The 20,477-nt window shown below is 38.4% G+C and overlaps 1 protein-coding gene across 1 annotated transcript in view; it reads left to right on the forward strand.

The window, feature by feature from the left end:
* The window catches only part of AHR (aryl hydrocarbon receptor), a 45,965-nt gene extending 25,914 nt beyond the window's left edge, over positions 1 to 20,051 (forward strand). The window contains exons 3-11 of the mRNA XM_083705268.1: positions 1,191 to 1,300; positions 3,453 to 3,542; positions 4,582 to 4,705; positions 5,060 to 5,190; positions 5,897 to 6,099; positions 6,885 to 6,994; positions 8,127 to 8,268; positions 9,790 to 11,041; positions 17,153 to 20,051. Coding sequence (XP_083561394.1) covers positions 1,191 to 1,300; positions 3,453 to 3,542; positions 4,582 to 4,705; positions 5,060 to 5,190; positions 5,897 to 6,099; positions 6,885 to 6,994; positions 8,127 to 8,268; positions 9,790 to 11,041; positions 17,153 to 17,305 — 2,315 coding nt within the window. The 3' untranslated portion in view covers positions 17,306 to 20,051. The remainder of the gene's footprint in view (positions 1 to 1,190; positions 1,301 to 3,452; positions 3,543 to 4,581; positions 4,706 to 5,059; positions 5,191 to 5,896; positions 6,100 to 6,884; positions 6,995 to 8,126; positions 8,269 to 9,789; positions 11,042 to 17,152) is intronic.
* Positions 20,052 to 20,477: the final 426 nt, after the last annotated feature.

A 20,477-nucleotide genomic window follows, 5' to 3' on the forward strand; every position in this document is an offset into this window, starting at 1 on the left:
ATTTTGGTCTCTAGGAAGCCAGAGCCGGAGACTCAGACTACACACTAAGTGGAGTCCCATGACTTCGAAACTTTGCATAGTGTATTGTTTGGGGCCTTCCTCAAGGAAGCTGATATGTCTTATTTTCTTTTCTTTCTGATCTTCCTCCCCACCCCACACCTCCATGTCACCTTCCTTCTATGGAGCTTGGCTTGAAGAGAATAGATTTATTGTTCTGCAAACCTGCATTTGAGGCTTCATTCTGGGCGGAGAACAAGAGAACACACTGCACCAAAACAACATGACCTAGTGACAAAAACTAGAGAACTGACCCTTCTGTATTAAAAAAGCATGTGCTTAAACCAAGACTGGAGCTGCCTACGGATTTCTTTTTAAGATGGTCTTAATTTATGTATTGCCAAAAATGCAAATAGGAGTCAAATAAAAATCAAATATACATAATTCTTGAAAATTGTAGCTTCCTAGGCAGGAAAAAATCAGGTCACAGAGCAGAAAACCACAATACTAGTTCCAGGCAGCCAGAATGTGTGTGTGGTGTGTGTTTCTAACAGCAACTTCATGTGTTTCATGGCAGTTTGCCCTCAAAATGCAGTGAACATATTGGTAGCACGCGTGCTTCCTTGTCTCCACACCCCCAGTCCCAGCCATTCAGTGAAATTCTGCTATGTAGTCACAGCTTCTTGAGCTTTTGATCAATATTCTCCAATCAGTGTTCTTACTAGCTTCACTCTTCCTTTCATTTATAACTTAATTATTGCCAAAGCGGTTTCGTATATCTTCAAAATTATGGAACCCTAAAATGAAAAACAGTTCACTTCATTTTCCCTGTTAAATATAAAATTAATAATGCAAAATGTTGAACTAGCTTCTTCATATAATTGCAGAGTGTATATATATATATATATGACATGCTGTGTTATCCTATTTTACAAAGACAAAACTACATGAGAATTTGTAGCAGTAAGAATTGGAGCAAATACAAGAATCAATTCCTTTGTGAGAAAGCTTAATCCTATAAATGTTGCAGCATTAGAATTAAACTTACTCTGTTATTTTTGTAGTTTTCCCTCTTAAATAAGCGTTTCCAGAATATGTAGTTTTAGAAACAGTACTTTTTGGTATTTCGTGTTAATGAACTCAAGTGATAATTTGTTCACAGAAATGTTACATTTTTATTTCTTTTTCTGCAGTTGCACTAAAATCATCCAGTTCTGCAAAGTCTGACAGAAATGGCATTCAAGAAAGCAGCAGAACTATAAAACCTAGAGAGACCATGCTGGAAGGAGAACTTTTACTACAGGTACTTGTGGTTATGTTGAAAGAATTTCTGTGGGAAATAATATTGGAACATGGGTTTAATTTGCTTCATTCATCGATAGAAGCATAAGCAAAAACTTTGCATCTATTCCACTTACCACTTTAGGCTTTTCTTTAATCTTTTTCTAAGATCTAGAACATAATGCCTTACTATGTATAATGGGTTGAGCCAGAAAATCATTGTTTACTAGCTAAGCCTTGTAAGTAAGCCTACAAAAGTTACTAGGCTACTAAAAAAATAATGCACTAGTCAGATAATGGCCTACATTTCAGTTTTGGCTACAGAACAGGGAGAACCTTCTTCATGGAAATACAGGCTAATAAAATTATTGGCTTTAACTGGCAAAGGAGGGATGGAATGGCCCACTCCTCTTCCACCAGTCTAGTGCATTTATGTCCGGGTCACAATGGAAAAGACTTTCTTTCCTCAACCTTTAGCACAAATACTAAACTGACAGGCTAGGAGAAATTTGTCCATCTTCTGCCAGCCCACTCACTGGCCTGTACGGATTTCCTTGTCACCTATGACAACCAAGCAAGTTGTTAAATACACACTATGTTGCTCATTTTACTTATTTGCATAATTTAATTTCCTAGCTTCTTTAAAACACTGTCCAGAGTAGATGTTAGTATTTCGGGCTTAAATCCAACTAGTAAGTTGGGATCTGAATTACAGGTTTTTAGGTCCTCAGCTTTGGACCGCATATGTATTTTCAAAATCCCATAATTAAAGCATTAAGCATATAACATCATAGGTGTATCTTAATCTGTAAATGTGTGCAGAATCCTTTGATGCTTTATAGTAACACTACCTGGAAGTGCCCAGTGTTGCCTGGGAATCTAAGAAACTAAACAGATTGAGATTTTTAAATGAATAGTATAAGTTGTTAGTTTTGAGGGCTCTACTCAGCCCCCACCCCCTGACACAGAGCCCTGATCTGCCCTGGGGAACACCTGACCAGATTTGGTCCTGAATCCATTTTAGGGTGGGGCTAATGTTTAATGAGGGATGCGGGTGGCGCTGTGGGTAAAACCTCAGCGCCTAGGACTTGCCGATCACATGGTCGGTGGTTCGAATCCCTGCGGCGGGGTGCACTCCCGCCGTTCGGTCCCAGCGCCTGCCAACCTAGCAGTTCGAAAGCATTCCCGGGTGCAAGTAGATAAACAGGGACCACTTACCAGCGGGAAGGTAAACGGCGTTCCGTGTGCTGCGCTGGCTCGCCAGATGCAGCTTGTCATGCTGGCCACGTGACCCGGAAGTGTCTGCGGACAGCACTGGCTCTCGGCCTATAGAGTGAGATGAGCGCACAACCCTAGAGTCTGTGAAGACTGGCCCGTACGGGCAGGGGTACCTTTACCTTTACCTTTAATGTTTAATTAGCAGGCCAGGGGAAGGAGGGACTGCATCTCCTTTCCACTTTCTCCTGAATGCACTGCAGAGATCAGGAGAGTTGTCTCCTGCTGGTTGTTGCTTTGACAATGCATTCCGTGCAAGAAATAAACTAATGAAGCAGACCCAGTAGCTAGCAGGGCTACAGCCTTGGTGCACGATTCCTTCAGTGTTGCTGGCAGCTGGCACCCAAACGTAGACAAAAACCAACTCCTTTTTCATGGGACAGTCGTGACAAATTGGGTGACGGTATCTAGAGCTGCCCAAAGCCAGGCAAAACAGCCAGCCAGATGGGTTTAATCCTCTTCCCAAGAGACATAGTAGATGTTAGATTAGATGATGGACCACATTTTCCTAGATGCAATTTCTAAGGTAACATTCCTATGAAATGATCATTGAACATTAACATTATTACACAAGTGTCTTCGATTTAACTTTGGATTTAATTTTCACATCATAAAACCCTTGGACATTAGTATTGCATGCCTAATGTACTAGCAATCTCACTCTTGGGGGTTATTGTAGATTTTATGTAAATGCTTTGAAAATCGAAAACTTATTCTTTAACATGGTTTTCTGCTGCTGATTTGCTTTTTGGTATTGACCAGAATAATAAGTGTGGCTATATTAACTTTTTTTCCTGTGCTTCTTGTAATATATATTAAATTACATTTTTAAATCCTCTTTTTCAACATGCAGTATCAATGTATTTTTCAAATTAAACTTGTTGCTGTTTTATCTTCAGGCATTAAACGGCTTTGTGCTGGTGGTCACGTCAGATGCACTCATTTTTTATGTTTCTTCTACAATCCAGGATTACTTGGGTTTTCAGCAGGTAAGCACTTTTCCCTCTTTCAAAAAGGAGTACTTTCAAAGTTTTAGGTCTACTTCGTGTATCAAAAGGCAAATTTATTTGTCATGGTGGCTTCTAGAGGAATCCCAGAAATGGTACCTCCCTGGGTAACAATGGTAGATGCAAGCTGTAGAGAAACCTCTTATAAAGAAACTATGGCCTATTTTAAGAACTACCTCTGTTTCAAACTTCCAGCCTTCTGTCTCATATAATTTAACTGCTCCATGAAGACACTGGGGGAGATTATATGGAGAGTTGGGCTCTGTCACTTGTTGCTATCAATAGCTCTCTTGAGGTTTCCATGTGAATGTATGTAGGTAGCACAAGGGTGTTTTGCACCAGCCCTCCACCTTCTCACTTTTGGTGCAAAGGCCTCAAGAACAATTCCAAGCACATGTGTGAAACACAGGAAGGTCAGAAGGAGAGGGGTCACCAAGTGTTGCACAAAATATGAAAATAAGTAAATAATTTGTGTAGCTCCTGTGAAAGGATTAAGAACTCCAAACAATCATCAGCACCCTCAAAAAATAATGTTCTTACTATGAGATTTAAAGTTGATTTTAAGTCCACAGCATAAATGTGACTTTGATTAGTAGACTAGTCCCTTAAAAAAAAAAAGGTAATATATTTTATTATCTTGATTCCGAATTAAGCACTACCTAACCTATATCCAGTTGTTGGAACTTTAGCTGGCACTGCATCAGTTGAATGTATACTCTAGTTAGATTTGAAATAAGCAGACCAGTTTCAACCCTGTTCAAGATACGCTTATATACTTAGCACCTTTTGGATGTATTGCAAGGATATTGTGGTCTTTGTTTTGCTCCCAATTGTACAAATAGTTTTAATAAACAATTATGAAGGATTTAAAAAACTGGTTTTTGCTGGATTAATTCTATAGGAGTCCATTAACTGTAATGGACTGTCTTACTTAAAATGTGATGAACTGTAATCTTTGTAGCAATAAAGCACAGCAATATTACTTAGCATTTTCTTTGCTATCATTGTCTCTTGAATATAGTCTGATATTATACACCAGAGTGTATTTGAACTAATTCACACGGAAGACAGACCAGAATTCCAGCGCCAGCTTCACTGGGCTCTGAACCCCGTACATTCTACAGATTCTGGACAGATAATGCAAGGTTAGTATCTGGTAGTAGCACTAGCAAATAATTTGTGTCTGTCTTTACGAGACATATCTATGAAGAAATGTTTATGTTTATAGGTATTGGGGAGTAAATTTCACACTGCATTCTCTCCTACTACCTGCAAAGGTGCTTATCTGTAACGGGGACTGATACTAATGGGACATGCATCACACATCTAGAGGTTTTCCAAATGGCAGATATTTATAAAGTGTGTTATGCCTTAGCGATACCTCCCACTGTCATTCTTGTTTAGAATAGTATTTGAAACCTTGGTTACAAAGGGAGTTGCCATTATCATATGAACAAATGTTTGTCTAAAAGGAAGTCTTAAATGATCTTTTCATATAGGTGATAATGGCTTTTCACAGTCAGCAACATATTATAACCCAGAGCAGCTACCTCCAGAGAATTCCTCTTTTATGGAACGAAACTTCATCTGTAGATTACGCTGTCTCTTGGATAATTCATCTGGGTTCTTGGTGAGTACAGAGTTGCATTAATGTCTGGTTCACACCTAACAGGATACTATGATTTCAGATTTTTCACTCGATTTTTAAAAGAAACAAAAAGCTATCATAGCTATTCCACTTCTGAATCCTGTATGCCTGAGTAGGACTATATTGACCTTGAATCGGAGCTAGCAAGTGCATAGCCTTAAGCCAGGCATAGACAAACTTTGCCCTCCAGCTGTTTTGGGACTACAACTCCCATCATCCCTAGCTAACAGTACCAGTGAAGTCGGTTTGTGTTCCTGCGCATGCGCAAGTGCCGAAACCCGAAAGTAACCCGTTCCGGTACTTCCAGGTTTGGCGCGGTCCACAACCCGATAAACACGCAACCCACCTCATTCGTATCCCGAGGTATGACTGTACTTTCAAAAGAATTGTTTAAACAATATAAAAAAGTAATCTGCATATTTGCATAAAAGTAATTACTTGTGAAATAACAGTAAAGGGATTCACTCTCAATAGTGCATGATGCAATGGCTGTTCAGCAAATCTCTTAATTTAAGATTCATTATCCTTTCACATGATTGGTCGTCCCATAGTAAAATTGGGTAAACTTGCTCTTTTGGATGATGTTTAAAATATACAGTGGCATAGCTTATCACAGCTATATCTAACAAAAATGAAATTGTATCTAAAAATGTGGCATGAGGTTATAACCCGTTTTCTTCTTTTAAAGGCCATGAATTTTCAAGGGAGACTAAAGTTTCTCCACGGACAGAACAAGAAAGGAAAGGATGGCGCTTCTATATCCCCCCAACTGGCTTTGTTTGCAGTGGCTACTCCACTTCAGCCTCCATCCATTCTTGAAATACGTACCAAAAACTTCATCTTCAGAACTAAGCATAAGCTAGACTTCACACCTATAGGATGTGATGCAAAGTAAGTGCAAGGTTATCTGAGAATAATTATACACCATAGCTGAAATTCAGAAGTACAGGTTAAAGTTGTAATATATAAGTCTATGTAGCCCCGGTGGCAATTGTTCTGCATCCTTAGTCCTTACACCCTTTCCATTGAAGTTCAATTAATTACCCCCTCTAAATAAGTACATCTTCATTCATGATCTTCTTCATCTTTAATGACCAAAATGTACATATTTCAGAGAATTACTGGTCAATAATGAATTTAAGCCACATTTTCAGGAAGCAAGATATGGGACACTTTTCTTCTATCATCATCATCATCGTTTTTTATTTGTATGCCGCCTTTCCATAGTTAAAACAGTGCTCAAGGCGGCTTACAGCATGACAAGATTTACATTATTACCAACATAACAAAAGTCATAAACAATAAACAGAGCACATCAGAAGGTACACAACAAAACGGAAAACAATTTCCACATAAATCATAAAATCTAAAACTAAAAAAATACAACATTAAAATCAATAACAATTTAAAATGACATGGATAAAAAATAAAAACAATTTTAAAAAAGGATCCACTGATCAGTGATACTGGCCTACTGTACTTGTTGTTGTTGTTGTTGTTGTTATTTTGGGCAACATTTAGCTGTTGCGAATTGCCGAGTCATTTTCTGCTTGTTCAGATTTTCAGTGGGAAATTCTGATTTTATTTTGGGTTTTGTTTTATTTATTTTTCTTCAAGCTCTTGAGCTGTGAAAGGATTGCCTAATATGTTTAAAATGTTTTAAATATCTTTTGCAGAGGCCGAATTGTGCTGGGTTATACTGAAGCAGAACTCTGCATGAGAGGAACAGGATACCAGTTTATCCATGCAGCTGATATGCTTTATTGTGCTGAGAATCATGTCCGAAGTGAGTGCCCTCCTCTCCTGAGCCATGAAGCAGAACAAAGTGTGCCAAAATAAATTCAGAAATGTATCCAAAATTAACCTTATTGTTTTTCTAATAAGGGCTTTTTTCTAGACATGTCCTTCGACCAAACATGTGAGCTTACGTTGGAAGAAGCAGTGTTTAATTTTCCCATGTGGATTCCTTTAGCTTCATTCTCCATGTTCCTGTCACATCCTGCTCTTTGCACTTCCTCTTCTCTGCCTCTCTTGCTGCCAGTTCAGCAGTTTTCTCAGGCAGATGGAAAAAATCTCTTCAAAGTAGTCAAAGTCTAAATTTAGAACGTTTTCTGACCTTGATGTATTTGTATCCCTTTGTCACAAATTTTGACCATCTCTATAGCTTCTGCTGAAGGGGTGTACTCTTTCTTTGTCCTATATAGCAGTTTAGCTATATAGCAGTTTAGCTATGAAATATTGGCCATATTTGTACATAATACCGACCCATGGTTTAGCGTGTTATGTACAATTTGCAATGAACTTGGGCTTGCATACTTTCTTTTACTTCTCCTATACAGCTCGGAAGATAATTTTGGAAGCTTTTTTTGACAGATTTAGTTAACCGGAATTTAACCAAGCCAAATTCAAAACACGGTTTTCTGAAGCCAAATTGTTTAAACTAACCACAGTTTGTATTTACCACAATTTCACGACCGTACAGTGCAGGGAAATGTGATTTGCTAGAAGCAGAACGAAAAGTTTCAAAAGTTATTCCAGCTATACAAGAGAAGTTCTATGTCCAGCACACAATCCTGAGACTTAATTATGCTTGTGCATTCTCAGCAAACCATGTTTTAGCCTGGCATGCAAATGCAGTCATTGTGTTGTTGAGAATAGAATACAGAACAGTAGGTTGGATTCAAACTTCGTCATATCTAGAGTAAACCACTGAAATCAATGGGACATGAGTCAGTCATAACCAAAGGCCCATTTAAATAGATATGCATTTGATCCTGAAAATTAGCTGGACTTAACCTTTTAAGTACCGGTAGTTTTGATTTGATTAGTTTGTAAGTTCTATGTAAATAGGAATGCCAAACTTTTTATTGGGCATCATTAAAGATACTTCTCTCTTTTTTCCTGCTCAATTTTTTTAGTGATGAAGACAGGAGAGAGTGGTATGACTGTGTTTCGACTTCTTACCAAAGAAAATCGATGGGCCTGGGTTCAAGCAAACGCACGCCTGGTTTACAAAAATGGGAGACCAGATTATATTATCGCTACACAGAGACCTCTTACGTAAGTAGCCACTGCCTTATAGAGACACTGCAGTTGGGATGATCTAAGGATATCTTATTCAAAACAGAGATATATAACCAAAAAAAAAGTTTGTCCTATGGGGAGAATTCTAGCCCTGTACTTCCTATCCTCCCACTAAAAGCATTATCTCCTTATGGAGCAAGTGCAGGCAAAATGCTGGTTCTGTGGTTAGTTATGAGAATCTTGACAATGCCTGCTTCCCCCTTAACCACAGTTAATCAGCGCTTCCTTTACCTGGGATCTGAAACAATGCCTTGCTTGGTTTAGGGACTTGCTTAATGTTGTTTTGTTCTTCTTTTCTCTGTAGGTAGTTTGGCCCTTTTTACAGGGCAATATGTATTTAAAACAATTATATTAAACTTTTTTAATTGTTGTGGTGTTGCTGTATGAGTTACTAGTAACCTTCAAAATGGGATACAGTGGGTTAATAATCTTATAGACTGAAACCCAAAACAAGTACATGCTAGAGGCTTGCATTAGCCCAGTGTGAAATTATTTGCTTTTATTGTCTCTGAAGAATAACTACAGTATCACAAGCTGCTTTTAACTCTACTCAGTTTGAAAAAGCTATTTCCCATACAGCAAGGGGAACTGTTATTAATCAGAAAGGTTCGATGCCCCCTGAGGTGCATAGAACTATCTTCAGTTTTTTTGATCTTCGCCTAAATACAGAAAAGTAAATATTCTGTAACATGTTTCTGTGAATGACAAAATCATTTAAAATACTTGTGTGTCCTTTTAGTTGTTGTTCTTGATTATTAACACTATGCAGAATATTCATCATATTATTGAATGTTGTTTATAGATACAGGATTGATAGAATTTCTAGTCTCCATTAGCAAATAGTTTCGATATAAAAATTGAACTTAATGACTAGGATGCAGAGTGTCCAGTCATCTCTCCCCACCCTTCCCTGTGCTTTCAAAAACATTTTGCCATGTGGAATTGGCAGAAGCTAGGGGTGTCTTTCAAAAACATGTTCAAACTTCCTGTAGGGATAAGGAAGCTGTCATGTGGTCCTTTGGATCTAGGTCAATATGTAAATTATGTTTCTTGTCTCCCAGCCTACCATTAGTGTCTACTTCTTATATAGGTGCACAGTTTTAGTGCTGTGCCTTTCCCCCAGTTATAATTGCTTTCTGTATCTGTTCAGGTACTGGGAGAGTCTGTTGTAGCACTAAAGTAAAATACAGTGGATGCTTGGGTTGCGAACGTGATCCATGTGGGATGCACGTTCACAACCCACAGCATTCGCAACCTGCGCACACACGGGTTGTAATTCGGTGCTTCTGCGCATGTGCAAAACGCAATTTAGCGTTTCTGCACATGCGCAACTGCCGAAACCAGGAAGTAACCCGTTCCGGTACTTCCGGGTTTCAGCGGTCCATAACCCCAAAAAAGGTAACTTGACGTGTCTGTAACCCATATGACTGTATGGTTTTCCTTTCTTTCTTACAGTTACTGCTATTAACTTGCTTTTCTTGTTCTTTTGCAATTCAGAGATGAAGAAGGGGCAGAGCATTTACGCAAGCGGAACATGAAGCTGCCCTTCGTGTTCGCGACAGGTGAGGCTGTACTCTATGAAGTGATGTTTCAGCCGCCTGGCTTAATGGATTCTTCTCAGGCAAAGGTTAAAAGCAGTATTGGGAAAGGAGCTTCTTCTAAGGCTACACTGCGCAAAGAATCTGTTGATCCCAATTCACTTCTGGGTGCAATGTTGCAGCAAGATGAATCTGTGTATCTCTGCCCACCTGCTCCAAATAAAATTTCCTTTGAGAGGAACCTTTTTACGGACACCTGGGATGAACTTGGTAGCATGATGGCCTGCGATTGGCAGGATAATGTTTTACCAGTGAGGAATAACAGCATCCTGAAACAGGAGCAGACTGAGTGCCCCCAGGAAAGCAACTTGATGCTTCCTGAAGACAGTGTGGGACTTTTTCAGGATAACAAAAACAGTGAACTGTACAACATCATGAAAACTCTAGGTGTTGACTTTGAAGATATAAAATGTTTTCAGCAGGATGAAGAGTTTTTTAAAAACGAACTTTCTGGGGCAGATGATATTAGAGACATAGATATAACTGATGAAATCTTGACCTATGTCCAGGAGTCTTTAAACAAGTCTGACCTCTTGTATTCGGGTTGCCAGCAGCAACAGCAGCCCATGGTTCAGAACTCTACTTGTTTAATGCAGCAGCAACTGGAGCAGCAGCAGAAGCAACCAGGGGTGGAGCAGCAGCAGCAGCTGTGTCAGAAGATGAAGCACATGCAGGTCAATGGGATGCTCGCAAACTGGAACTCTGTCAGCAGCATGCCCCTTAACCCTTCACAGCAACAGACACAGCCGTATGCCTTTTCTGGCATGCAGGAAGTAACTCAGGAGTTCCCTTACAAATCTGAAGTCAACACAGCAACATACGCATGTAGGCAGGAGTTCATTCCCTACAAGCAGCCAACCAGCATGGTGTCACAGCTTTCAGATTTTACACAGATAGACTTCCCAGTAGGAAGCTTTGACAGATCATCCTATTCTGGGTCTTCTGGTCTGGAGGATTTTCTCAGTTGTTTGCAGCAGGTTCCAGAAAGCCAGCCTTGCGGAGTAAACTCTCAGCAAGTTATAGTAACTCCACAGACGTGCTATGCAGGTGCTGTGTCAATGTATCAGTGTGTATCTGAAACTCAACCAAGCAGCACAGAACAAATGCAGTATAATCCTGTGGTATCTGGACAGCAAGCATTGCTAAGCAAGGTATGGCATTTCTGAAATTATTTGTTTGGCTTTTTTTTAACTTGGAAACTTGCTATGTCAGTGTTCTGAGAGTTGCTCTCTAGCTAACAATTTTAAATATACAAATTCATTGTACAAATGAACTGTTACCATCTGATTGGTTTGCATCTTAATTTGTGCATGGAGTTTTATTCAGTGGGCCATCCTAAAGAGACCTAAGGACTTAGCTGAGTAGCATAAATTTTCTGGTACCCCTCCAATAGAATCCTTTTCTTCTGCTGGCTCATTATTGCTTAGCAATTATTTAAACTGTAACTATGAAGAAAAAAGGATCAGTTATGTCAAATGGTGAATTATTTGCTTCATTAGGTCAGGAAACTTAATTTTGCTACAATTCTTTAGGTAATTTAAGATATTTAAAGTAGTGATTAATGCACTTTTGCATGGGAAAGAAATAGATTTAAACAATATCTACATAATTTGAGTGTGCTAACATGGTCAGCATCAAATGCTTTCAGATTATTTTTGGAGTCATAAGGAACAATTATTTAAGAACCGAAATAAGTGTAGAAGGACAATATTATGTTTAATGGCTTCACATTATTTGTGAATAAATTTTGGCTGGCATTCAGAAGTTTGTGGGATAGAACACATTTATAATATCTCCTTAGGACAGAAGAAAATTGATGTGGCTGATGATGGTTATTTGGTGTAGGTCAGGTCTAGTGATGACTCTTCCAACCCCAGCTGGTAGCTTCTCTTGGCAAACTCTCATATGGGCTGATCTGTAAGAGGATCTTGCCTTGGGACAAAAATTGGACTTTCTGATCTTTAAACGATTTTAGCCTCAGTTCTGTTAAATTTGTATACAACACACAGGAAACGAAACCCCGTTGATATATCTTAACGATTACTTGCTGCTGCAGACCAGGATTTCTCAAACTTTCTACTCCCAGATTTTACTTGAGAGGGCTGAAAATTCATGAGAGCCAGAAAATGACAGAGCCAAAGGCAGTATCAATCACAAAATGATAGTAGACTGAGGTAGAGCTTGGCATAACTAGCTGGCAGTTACTAGTATTTTCTATTGACACCTACTTTCTCTTTGAAAATTGCTAAATTTTTTGCCACATAAATTTCCTTGTGGCAAGGAGGTCCATCATTCAGCCTTTCTCAACCTAAATATAGGCATTGGCTCTGGAGGTGTCGAGACTCAGCATCCCCATTTTAGGTAGAATTTGCTAAACCAGGGGCTCCTTGTGGAGAGTTTGGTTTTATATTTTCTCTCCCACTCTATGTGTCTCAAAAGTCATTCCTGTCATTTATTCTTGCCTTCTCCTTTTGCACTGCATTTGTCACCTCAAACCATGAAATAACCTTATCCCTACCCCGAAAAACCAATCTGCTGACTTCCTTCACATCTCTTCTCTTTTTATATTCCCTTCTCTTATAACAACTTCCACTCCCTTCTTCTCTGTTCCCTGATGTTGTTGATTTTATTTATATATATATATATATTGCAGTTGTAGGCACTTTTCCTTTTCGTCTCCCTCAGACTCTCTTCTTTCTCTGACACTGCTACTCAGTCTCTCTATCATCTGTTTTCCATCTCTCTCTTTCTTTCTTTCTTTCTTTCCTCCCCTCCTACTTTGCATGCTACAACCTTGCTCTCAGAATCACCACCACATGCTCCTATGTGCCTTGCTTGGAAGATGCTGCTGCGCTTGCATTGGTCAGTCCAATGGGCTACAGTATGTCCAAGCACTGGATGCCCATCTAGTAGTAGACATGGGCCCACTGATGGCCCCAGACCCTCCGCTGGTGAAGTACTGCTGTAGATGCATGAAAAAAAAATCAAAACACTACAAGATATTAGAAGCTGACCACTGCTTAAAGCTATGTTTTCAACTTTTAGTACAGTGTTGCGTGGCTAGAACTGTAATCCTTCCATAGCTGTAATAGTTGACATTTTTCCATCATTGTTTGAAATGCAGCTGGGTCTGCCTTCAAGCTATTATATTTGACTCATTCAGTAGCTCTCTGACTCACCCAGCTTGAAGGTTTACTTTAGTATGCATTGAAACTTTTTTCTTTTTTTTTACTCCAGTAAGTTTGAATTCTGAGTCTGAGACCCTATAACAAAGCCCACAGCTAAATCTTCATCCACAGTAGTTTTCATTAGTTGGCAATTGTCCCCAACAAGTGTTATAGAACTATAATGTTCAAAACCAAAATAGACTTTTAGGTGCCATATAGTATGTGTCAGGCAACAAATGTAAAGAAACTTTCACACAAGCCCTTTGTTTGGTTTGCCATTCTCTTTGCTTAGCTTGGAGCATATATCCAAATTCCTAACTAGAGGTTTTCTAGAAGGACTCACATTCATCCTGTTAGGATTTTTTAAAAAGAGTTTATGTCTTCTTCAACTGCAGCCTTGGGATCTAGATCGATTTCTAAAATGTAGCATCCTTTGGTGTATAAAGTCCCTTGTGACAGTTCCCCCAAGACCACTTCACTGACCATACTCTCCATGTCTTGCGGCAAAAATATTCATCTTTAAAAATCACATTGAAAACATGTGCTGTTCGGAAGCTACAGTGAATTATTCTTGTTTACACAAACTTGGCATGTAATAAACATTATGGACTGCAAGTGTAATGGCCATGGATGTGAAATTCCCATAAGCTATAACAACAACAGCAACAACCAGAAGTTTCCTTCCCACTCCCTCACTACATGGGCCATAACTAATTTGTACCTAGGCAAGAGGAAGTGTTGGATAGTTGGGAAAACTGCAGGATAAGGAATGGCATGAGGCTACAGGGACCATCCCTGGCTATTAAACTAGATTATGCCAAATTTGCACATTGCCTTAATAAATATAACAGCAATCATACTGCTCTTATTCATTTCAGTAAACATGAATTGAACAAACTATTATTATTTTTTACAGTTCCAAGATTCAATAGATGCTTACAAATAATGACATATGAAATCTTATCAAATTTAAGCTTCTTTATTTGTGTAAAAAGGTAAAGGGACCCCTGACCATTAGGTCCAGTCGTGGCCAACTCTGGGGTTGCGGCGCTCATCTCACTTTATTGGCTGAGGGAGGCGGCATACAGCTTCCAGGTCATGTGACCAGCATGACTAAGCCGCTTCTGGCGAACCAGAGCAGTGCATGGAAATGCTGTTTACCTTCCCGTCGGAGCGGTACCTATTTATCCACTTGCACTTTGACGTGCTTCAAACTGCTAGGTTGGCAGGAGCAGGGACTGAGCAACGGGAGCTCACCCCGTTGGGGGATTCGAACCGCCGACCTTCTGATCAGCAAGTCCTAGCCTCTGTGGTTTAACCCACAGCACCACCTGTGTCCCTAATATCATCTCTCTTTTGATCCATTGAAATCAAAAAGGCTGACGTCCTCATACCTGGTGAAATTCAGTATAGTGTAAGTGGACTTTCTCTTTCCCGACTGGACTTTCACTTTACTTTCCTTCCCACCCCCAGAGTTCCCTGAACCTCCCTCATCTCCCTTTGAATGTCTCTTAACCCTCTGAGGCAGATTTGGGAGGGGGCTGCAAATGGGAGGAGAGGCAGAAGAAGTCTTGCTGCACAAGCAAAAGTCCATTCCGCTCATGCACAGACACCAGTGAACAATCACCCATCATGTTGATGAAAAAATGGGGGGGGGCTTAGAACTGTCAGGATTAAATAACATCTTTGTCAGGTGTTTGCTGCTCAAAGTCAAGACCTTCAACGTGGGTTTCAAATAAAATTTTGATATTAAAGGGGGGGAAGGCACTGAAACATTTGTTTTAGAATGCTTGTGTGCATCAGAATATGTGCTTTTCTAAGAGCAGTCACCTGGAAAAAATTGTTGATAACATTGCTTTTAGATTTGACTTGTATCAATTCAATAAGTTACCAGTTAATTTTGTGAAACACTGCATTTCTGAAAAATAAAACAACCCCAGCACGCAAGAGGAGGAAAGAAGCACATAAGGCTAAAGCTTGGTTCTCCTCTACTTTTGCATATAATCCCAAACCATGACATGATAGGTTGTGCATTCTACGAAACTCTTCATTAAAGCTTTGTGCTTGTAGGATTTAGATCTCTTGCTATAAAGGTCAATGACTTGGGGGTAGAACATGCTCTGGCAGTTTGGAGTGTATGCTTGCACAGCCCTTGGCTGCACTTTGGTTGGCCTTACTGGTGCTATTGATCTTTTAGAAAACCTCCTCTGGGGCCATCCAAGTCCACTTTTTAAGAGAACATCACTAGCCTTTGCATACGCATCCACTGTGCATCCCACAAAGAGACTTTTTGTTAATGCCTGTATTTATCATTATACATCCTCTCGGTGTAATTATTTGGATCATGTGATTATTCATGTCTCAACAAAAATTGCATTGTAGAATGTTGCATTTAATAGAACTGGATTCTCTTTATGATTTATAGCCATTTCTGAGGGTGCTGATGTGTAATTTTTTGATGCACTTTATACTCATTTTAAGAAGAATTCTCTTCAGGCTTTTTGGAGCATCTCCTTTTGGCCTGAAATGAACTTGAAAACACTCTTAAGAAGAAGAGTTCAGTGAAAGGAATGATTCAGAAAAGAGCTAGTGGAACTTCCGTTATATAAACTAGAAAGATCTAAAGTTAGGGGTAGCCGGAAAACAGGCTCCAAAATATTCTAACTGACAGAAATATAAATTAAATTTTTGACCTGTTAAGGTGCTGAGATTTACTTGTGGTCAGATCAAGTGATACAAAATATGCTTTATCTTCCAAGTGCTGGATTTTGTTGTAATTTTTCTCTACAACTGACAAAAAGATTTCAGTCAAATGGCTCAGTATCCAAAAGTCTAAATAGGTTTCAGGAGGTTGCAGCAGTTCGTAGTGGTATATGTTTTAGGCTGCAGTCGTGTACACATTTATGTGGGAATAAGTCCCATTGAACTCATTGGGGATTATTTCTGAATAGACATGTATAGGATTGTACACTGCATATCTAAGTTCTAGTGTTAGAAATGTAGTTATTTGTATTTGATACTTGATATTTGATAGAACACTTCTTCAATCAGAAGATGTTGCATATTAGGAAACTAGGCTAGATGTTTTACTTCTGCTTTTGTTGATGTTGCCTGTGTTAGAGCTTGAAACTAAAGCATTTGAAACAAAATGTGAAATTTAGATCTTTGATTCAAAGACTGAAATGTGATCTTTGCTGCCTGTGAAATAATGTTTTCATGGGTAGGTGGGCGAGTGAAATTAGAGCAAAGTCCAGAGTGCACTAAATAGCAGTGAATATCTGCTGCCACCAAATGCAAAATACTCTGAGGCTGTTTAGCTAAACATGTATCAAAAGATTCCGAATTCATAAATTTTATGAATTTTTAAAGAGCAAATTCATCACCATAATAACTTCTAATAATTTGGCATGGAAATGGAATACCCTAAAATTAGGTGGTATGTTCCACATACTTGGTAGACTGCCAAAGTATGCAGAATTATATTAGTTTGTGCTTTTAAAAAGCAAATTATGAAACCTCCAATGAGCTTGCCCATTCTGTCAGCATCCAGCACCTATGGACTGTTGAGGGTATCCTCTTTAGGTGAGGTGGGGTGGAGGGTGAGGGGGATGAAACAGGCCTGCTTGAGCAGATATTAGGTAGATACTATGCTAGGAAGATAAAAACCATAAGTTGTTTTTTAAACACACACCACACACACCTGTATTATATGGAGAGACCTAGAAGAAGAAATGGGGGAAATGAAATCTTTTCTCTTCATTCAGCAGAAACCAATCTTTCCTGCTAGGCAAGAACCATTTCAGGAAGCTGGGAAAGAAAACAGTTGTCCTTTCCACTACCTGTTAAATGTGTCCCGTTAAGATTCTGTGTTATGTATTTTACAGGTGTTGGGATAAGTTGCATTTAGTTTTCATTGAAATAACTTTTCACATTGGCTCCCAAAGGACCCGAGTGCAACTAGCTTAGCTGGGATCAAATAGTTTCTGCTTAAGCAGTGAAATTAGGGTACTGCATCATTTATTCTGTACCTGGATATAAATTAGCAGTGTTAAGAAAGCAATTTATCTTTAATAAGACCTTGCCTTTTTTTTCTAGTTCCAGAATAGTTTTAATGGAGGAAATATGAATGATGCATATCCACCGCAATTAGATGTTGTCAACACCCAGCCTGGAACACATCTTCAGCCTCTTCATCATCCAGCAGAATCCAGATCTTTCTCTGATTTGGCATCCAGTGGTTTTATGTAGTTCAAGAACAAAGTTATATAGAGAAAGAGATCAGGACTGGATTATTGAGCAGAGATTGAAAATCATGTGTGGTTGCACTTAAAACGCATGCATATAGGATTTGTCATCCCAAACCTAATATTCATAGGTGGAAGTTGGAGCTGTAATCGTGGCCTAAAAGTGTTCACATGTAATTTTCAGTGAGTGTGAAAATATGCACTATTGCAATATTACTGCATCACATTGTAGAACATAAGATAAGGCAAATGGTTTTATGTTTAGCAGATAAAATGGGCACTTTCGACAATCTTATTTGGAATGGTATAAGATAGTTAATCTTAGATTATTTTAGGCCTTTTGAAAAGCCATGTTCTAAATAGAGGAGCAAGTGAAGCACTCAATTTTTTATGTCTTTTCTTCAGTTAACTTTATTTAGTAGTTTTTCAGCTTATCCTTTTACTTTACATGTCAGGTTCTAGCACTTTAGTAGACGGTTTAATACAAGGGTTTGATACACAGTTTTAGGTTTTGTACAACCAAATCCATTGCATTCCTCCTTTACAGTTAGCCTTAAGTGCCTCACAACTTTGCTACCTTATTTCAGAAAGGAGCTTGTTAGGAAAAAAGGAGATTCACTGTAAGAACAAATCATATTTACTTTGTGACTATTTAGTGATTACTTTGGTTTGTTTTTAAAAAGCTAGAGACTTATAAGCAGTGTATTCCTTCTCTATTAAATGTATATTGTTTTTCTTTAGAATTTGATATTATTCTATATGTGCAGAGTTTTTACTTTGTTAAAAGACTGGGATTTTTGATTTTGTGTTTTGTTGCTTTTCTGCATTCTTCAGGTAGAACAGGGTAAAAACAGAAACTTTTTAGTAGAAAATTGTCTCCTCGGAATTAGCTCTGAATTTCAAATACTGAAAACATGTGCCTTATCTTGTGTTACAACACTTGTCAAATGGTCTCTTAAAAAAAAAGTACAAGGCTGCTCTATGCAAATACTTCCATTTAAAGTGGTTATTGAGATAGGTTAATTTTAAAAACCAGGGGAAAGCAATGTCTCAGTAGCAAATAGTACTAAAGTTTACTTTTGTAAAATAAAATTTCTACACTGAGGGTCAAATTTTGATTGGCTGCTGTTTTTCAACCGTTCCAGTGGGGAGAGGGTCTGTTCATGTTAAATATCCCTGATGATTGCACTCTAAAAAGAAAAAGCTATCTTTCTATGTGTATGTGAATTCACTTTAAATGTCTTTGTTCAAGAGATGAAAAAACTGAAAATTTATTTTAGTTCAAAATTAGAGAGAGATGATCCTTGTAACAAAAAAAGGATATTTTAAGCTTTGTTTTTAAAAATGGAAAACATTGTATTGGATTTTTATCTGAGGATTTTTAGAACCGCATACACCAATGTTTGGTGTTTCATAGTAGTTTAAATGGGGGAGGGAGGGAGGGATGTGTACATGTTCAAACAAGTGAATATCCTTACATGCTGTTAATATGTAATAAGCACCATTTAATGATGTCTTTGTAAAATATCTTACAAACAGTTAATTTTAAAGTGTTATTCCATATTATTAAAATGTCTATTGCATACATATGTATAATGTAAATGACAGTGTAGACTCTTCAAAAAAGAAAAATAATAATAAACCAACTCCCTCCAGGGTGGTGTTTAAATTTTTGATGAGAAAAAAGTTTCAGTTAAGTTTTTTTATATATACGTTTATATAACAAGAAGGAATGTTTTAAGGGTAAGGTTGTATGGATAGCGGGAGGTGGCCACTCATTTTAATCACTTGAAAGTGGTGTTGTTGTTTTCATCTTAAATCTGAGTCATGGTAAAATTTTGCTTACACAAATCATGTAAATTTGTCCTTCTAGAAAAGATGGCCAGGCAGTTTGTAGACCTTCAAATTTAGGATCTAGTGCTGCTTTTAAAAAGGAAATACTGTTTGATACTATGTTTCAATAATATCTATGAAGCTTGGGCTATAATGCCCTTTAAGCATTGAACTTTGCTTTGGCCATCACTAAATGCATTAGATTAGTAGCCATTGATTGCTTCTTATTACCTTCTTTCCAAACAATTGCTGTAATATTTTTTGTAACAGTATCTTCTTCTTATTATTATTATTACAAGAGTAATGTTGACAATCAGTAGCTGTACTGTAAAATGTGAAAGGTTCAAAGGGATAATGTAGGGTTGTTTTTTTAAAGAAAAAGACCAAAACAAAAACAAAAAACATTAAACTCCACAAAAAATTGAGACCTGCGTATCATATCACTTCTGCTAAACCAAATATGATCCCGCCACTAAGTGCCAAGGCTGCAGTACAAACTGGTGTACTGCTTTATTGTAGCCTAGTTTAATTCTGTTACACGTAATATCAACTTGTTTTTCTGCATTAGCTGCATCTATATGTAACAAACCTGTGTATTGTTGGTACACTGTTGATCTACACCAAACTGTTCTCAAAAGTGATGAATTGCTGACTTATTGCCCCACCAACCCCACACTTACCCTCCCACCTCCAAGCAAATTATTTCCTAGTTTTAATCAGTATTCGACTACCCATTTTTGTAGATTCTGTCTTGGCTTTCCCCCTTTCCGTCTGTCTCCCATCACCCTTTGTTATCTATGCTTTATGTCATGCAGTTAATTTCTTACGTGTTGGGGTATAATTTTATAGTGCTTTCAATGAGCTTCAGTCAAACTTGTAAAGCGTAATATACAACAATAAAATATCACCTGACTAGAGCTAATACGTAATTTTTTCCACAGCACACCATACTTTATTCCTAGTTCTAGAAGATAATACAGACACTTGAAAGTATATTGTATAACTTTGTTCCCAGGACTGCTTGGGATGGACAACCGTCTTTCATACACAAGATCCAACATTGCTAGACCTCCCTCACTCTCACCACCTGTTGCATACTCCCTCAGGTCTCTGTCTCTGGCAAAGGTACCAGCTGAGTTCATGTTACTCCCCAGTAACAGAAAGAATTTCAAAATGCTTTTGGTGCTTTTAAATCCCTCCTTCAAGTGCCAAACAGAACAGAGTGGAAAGGATGATAAAATTCAAAACGAGGCCTCACCTAGTTCTTACTGCTACTTTTAAAACGAGGTGGATCTAGACCAGAGCTTTCCAAACTGTGTCGCGGCATGTTAGTGCGTCGGCTG

Source organism: Podarcis gaigeae (genome assembly GCF_964106915.1).
Source record: "Podarcis gaigeae genome assembly, chromosome: 12".
Lineage (NCBI taxonomy): Eukaryota > Metazoa > Chordata > Lepidosauria > Squamata > Lacertidae > Podarcis > Podarcis gaigeae.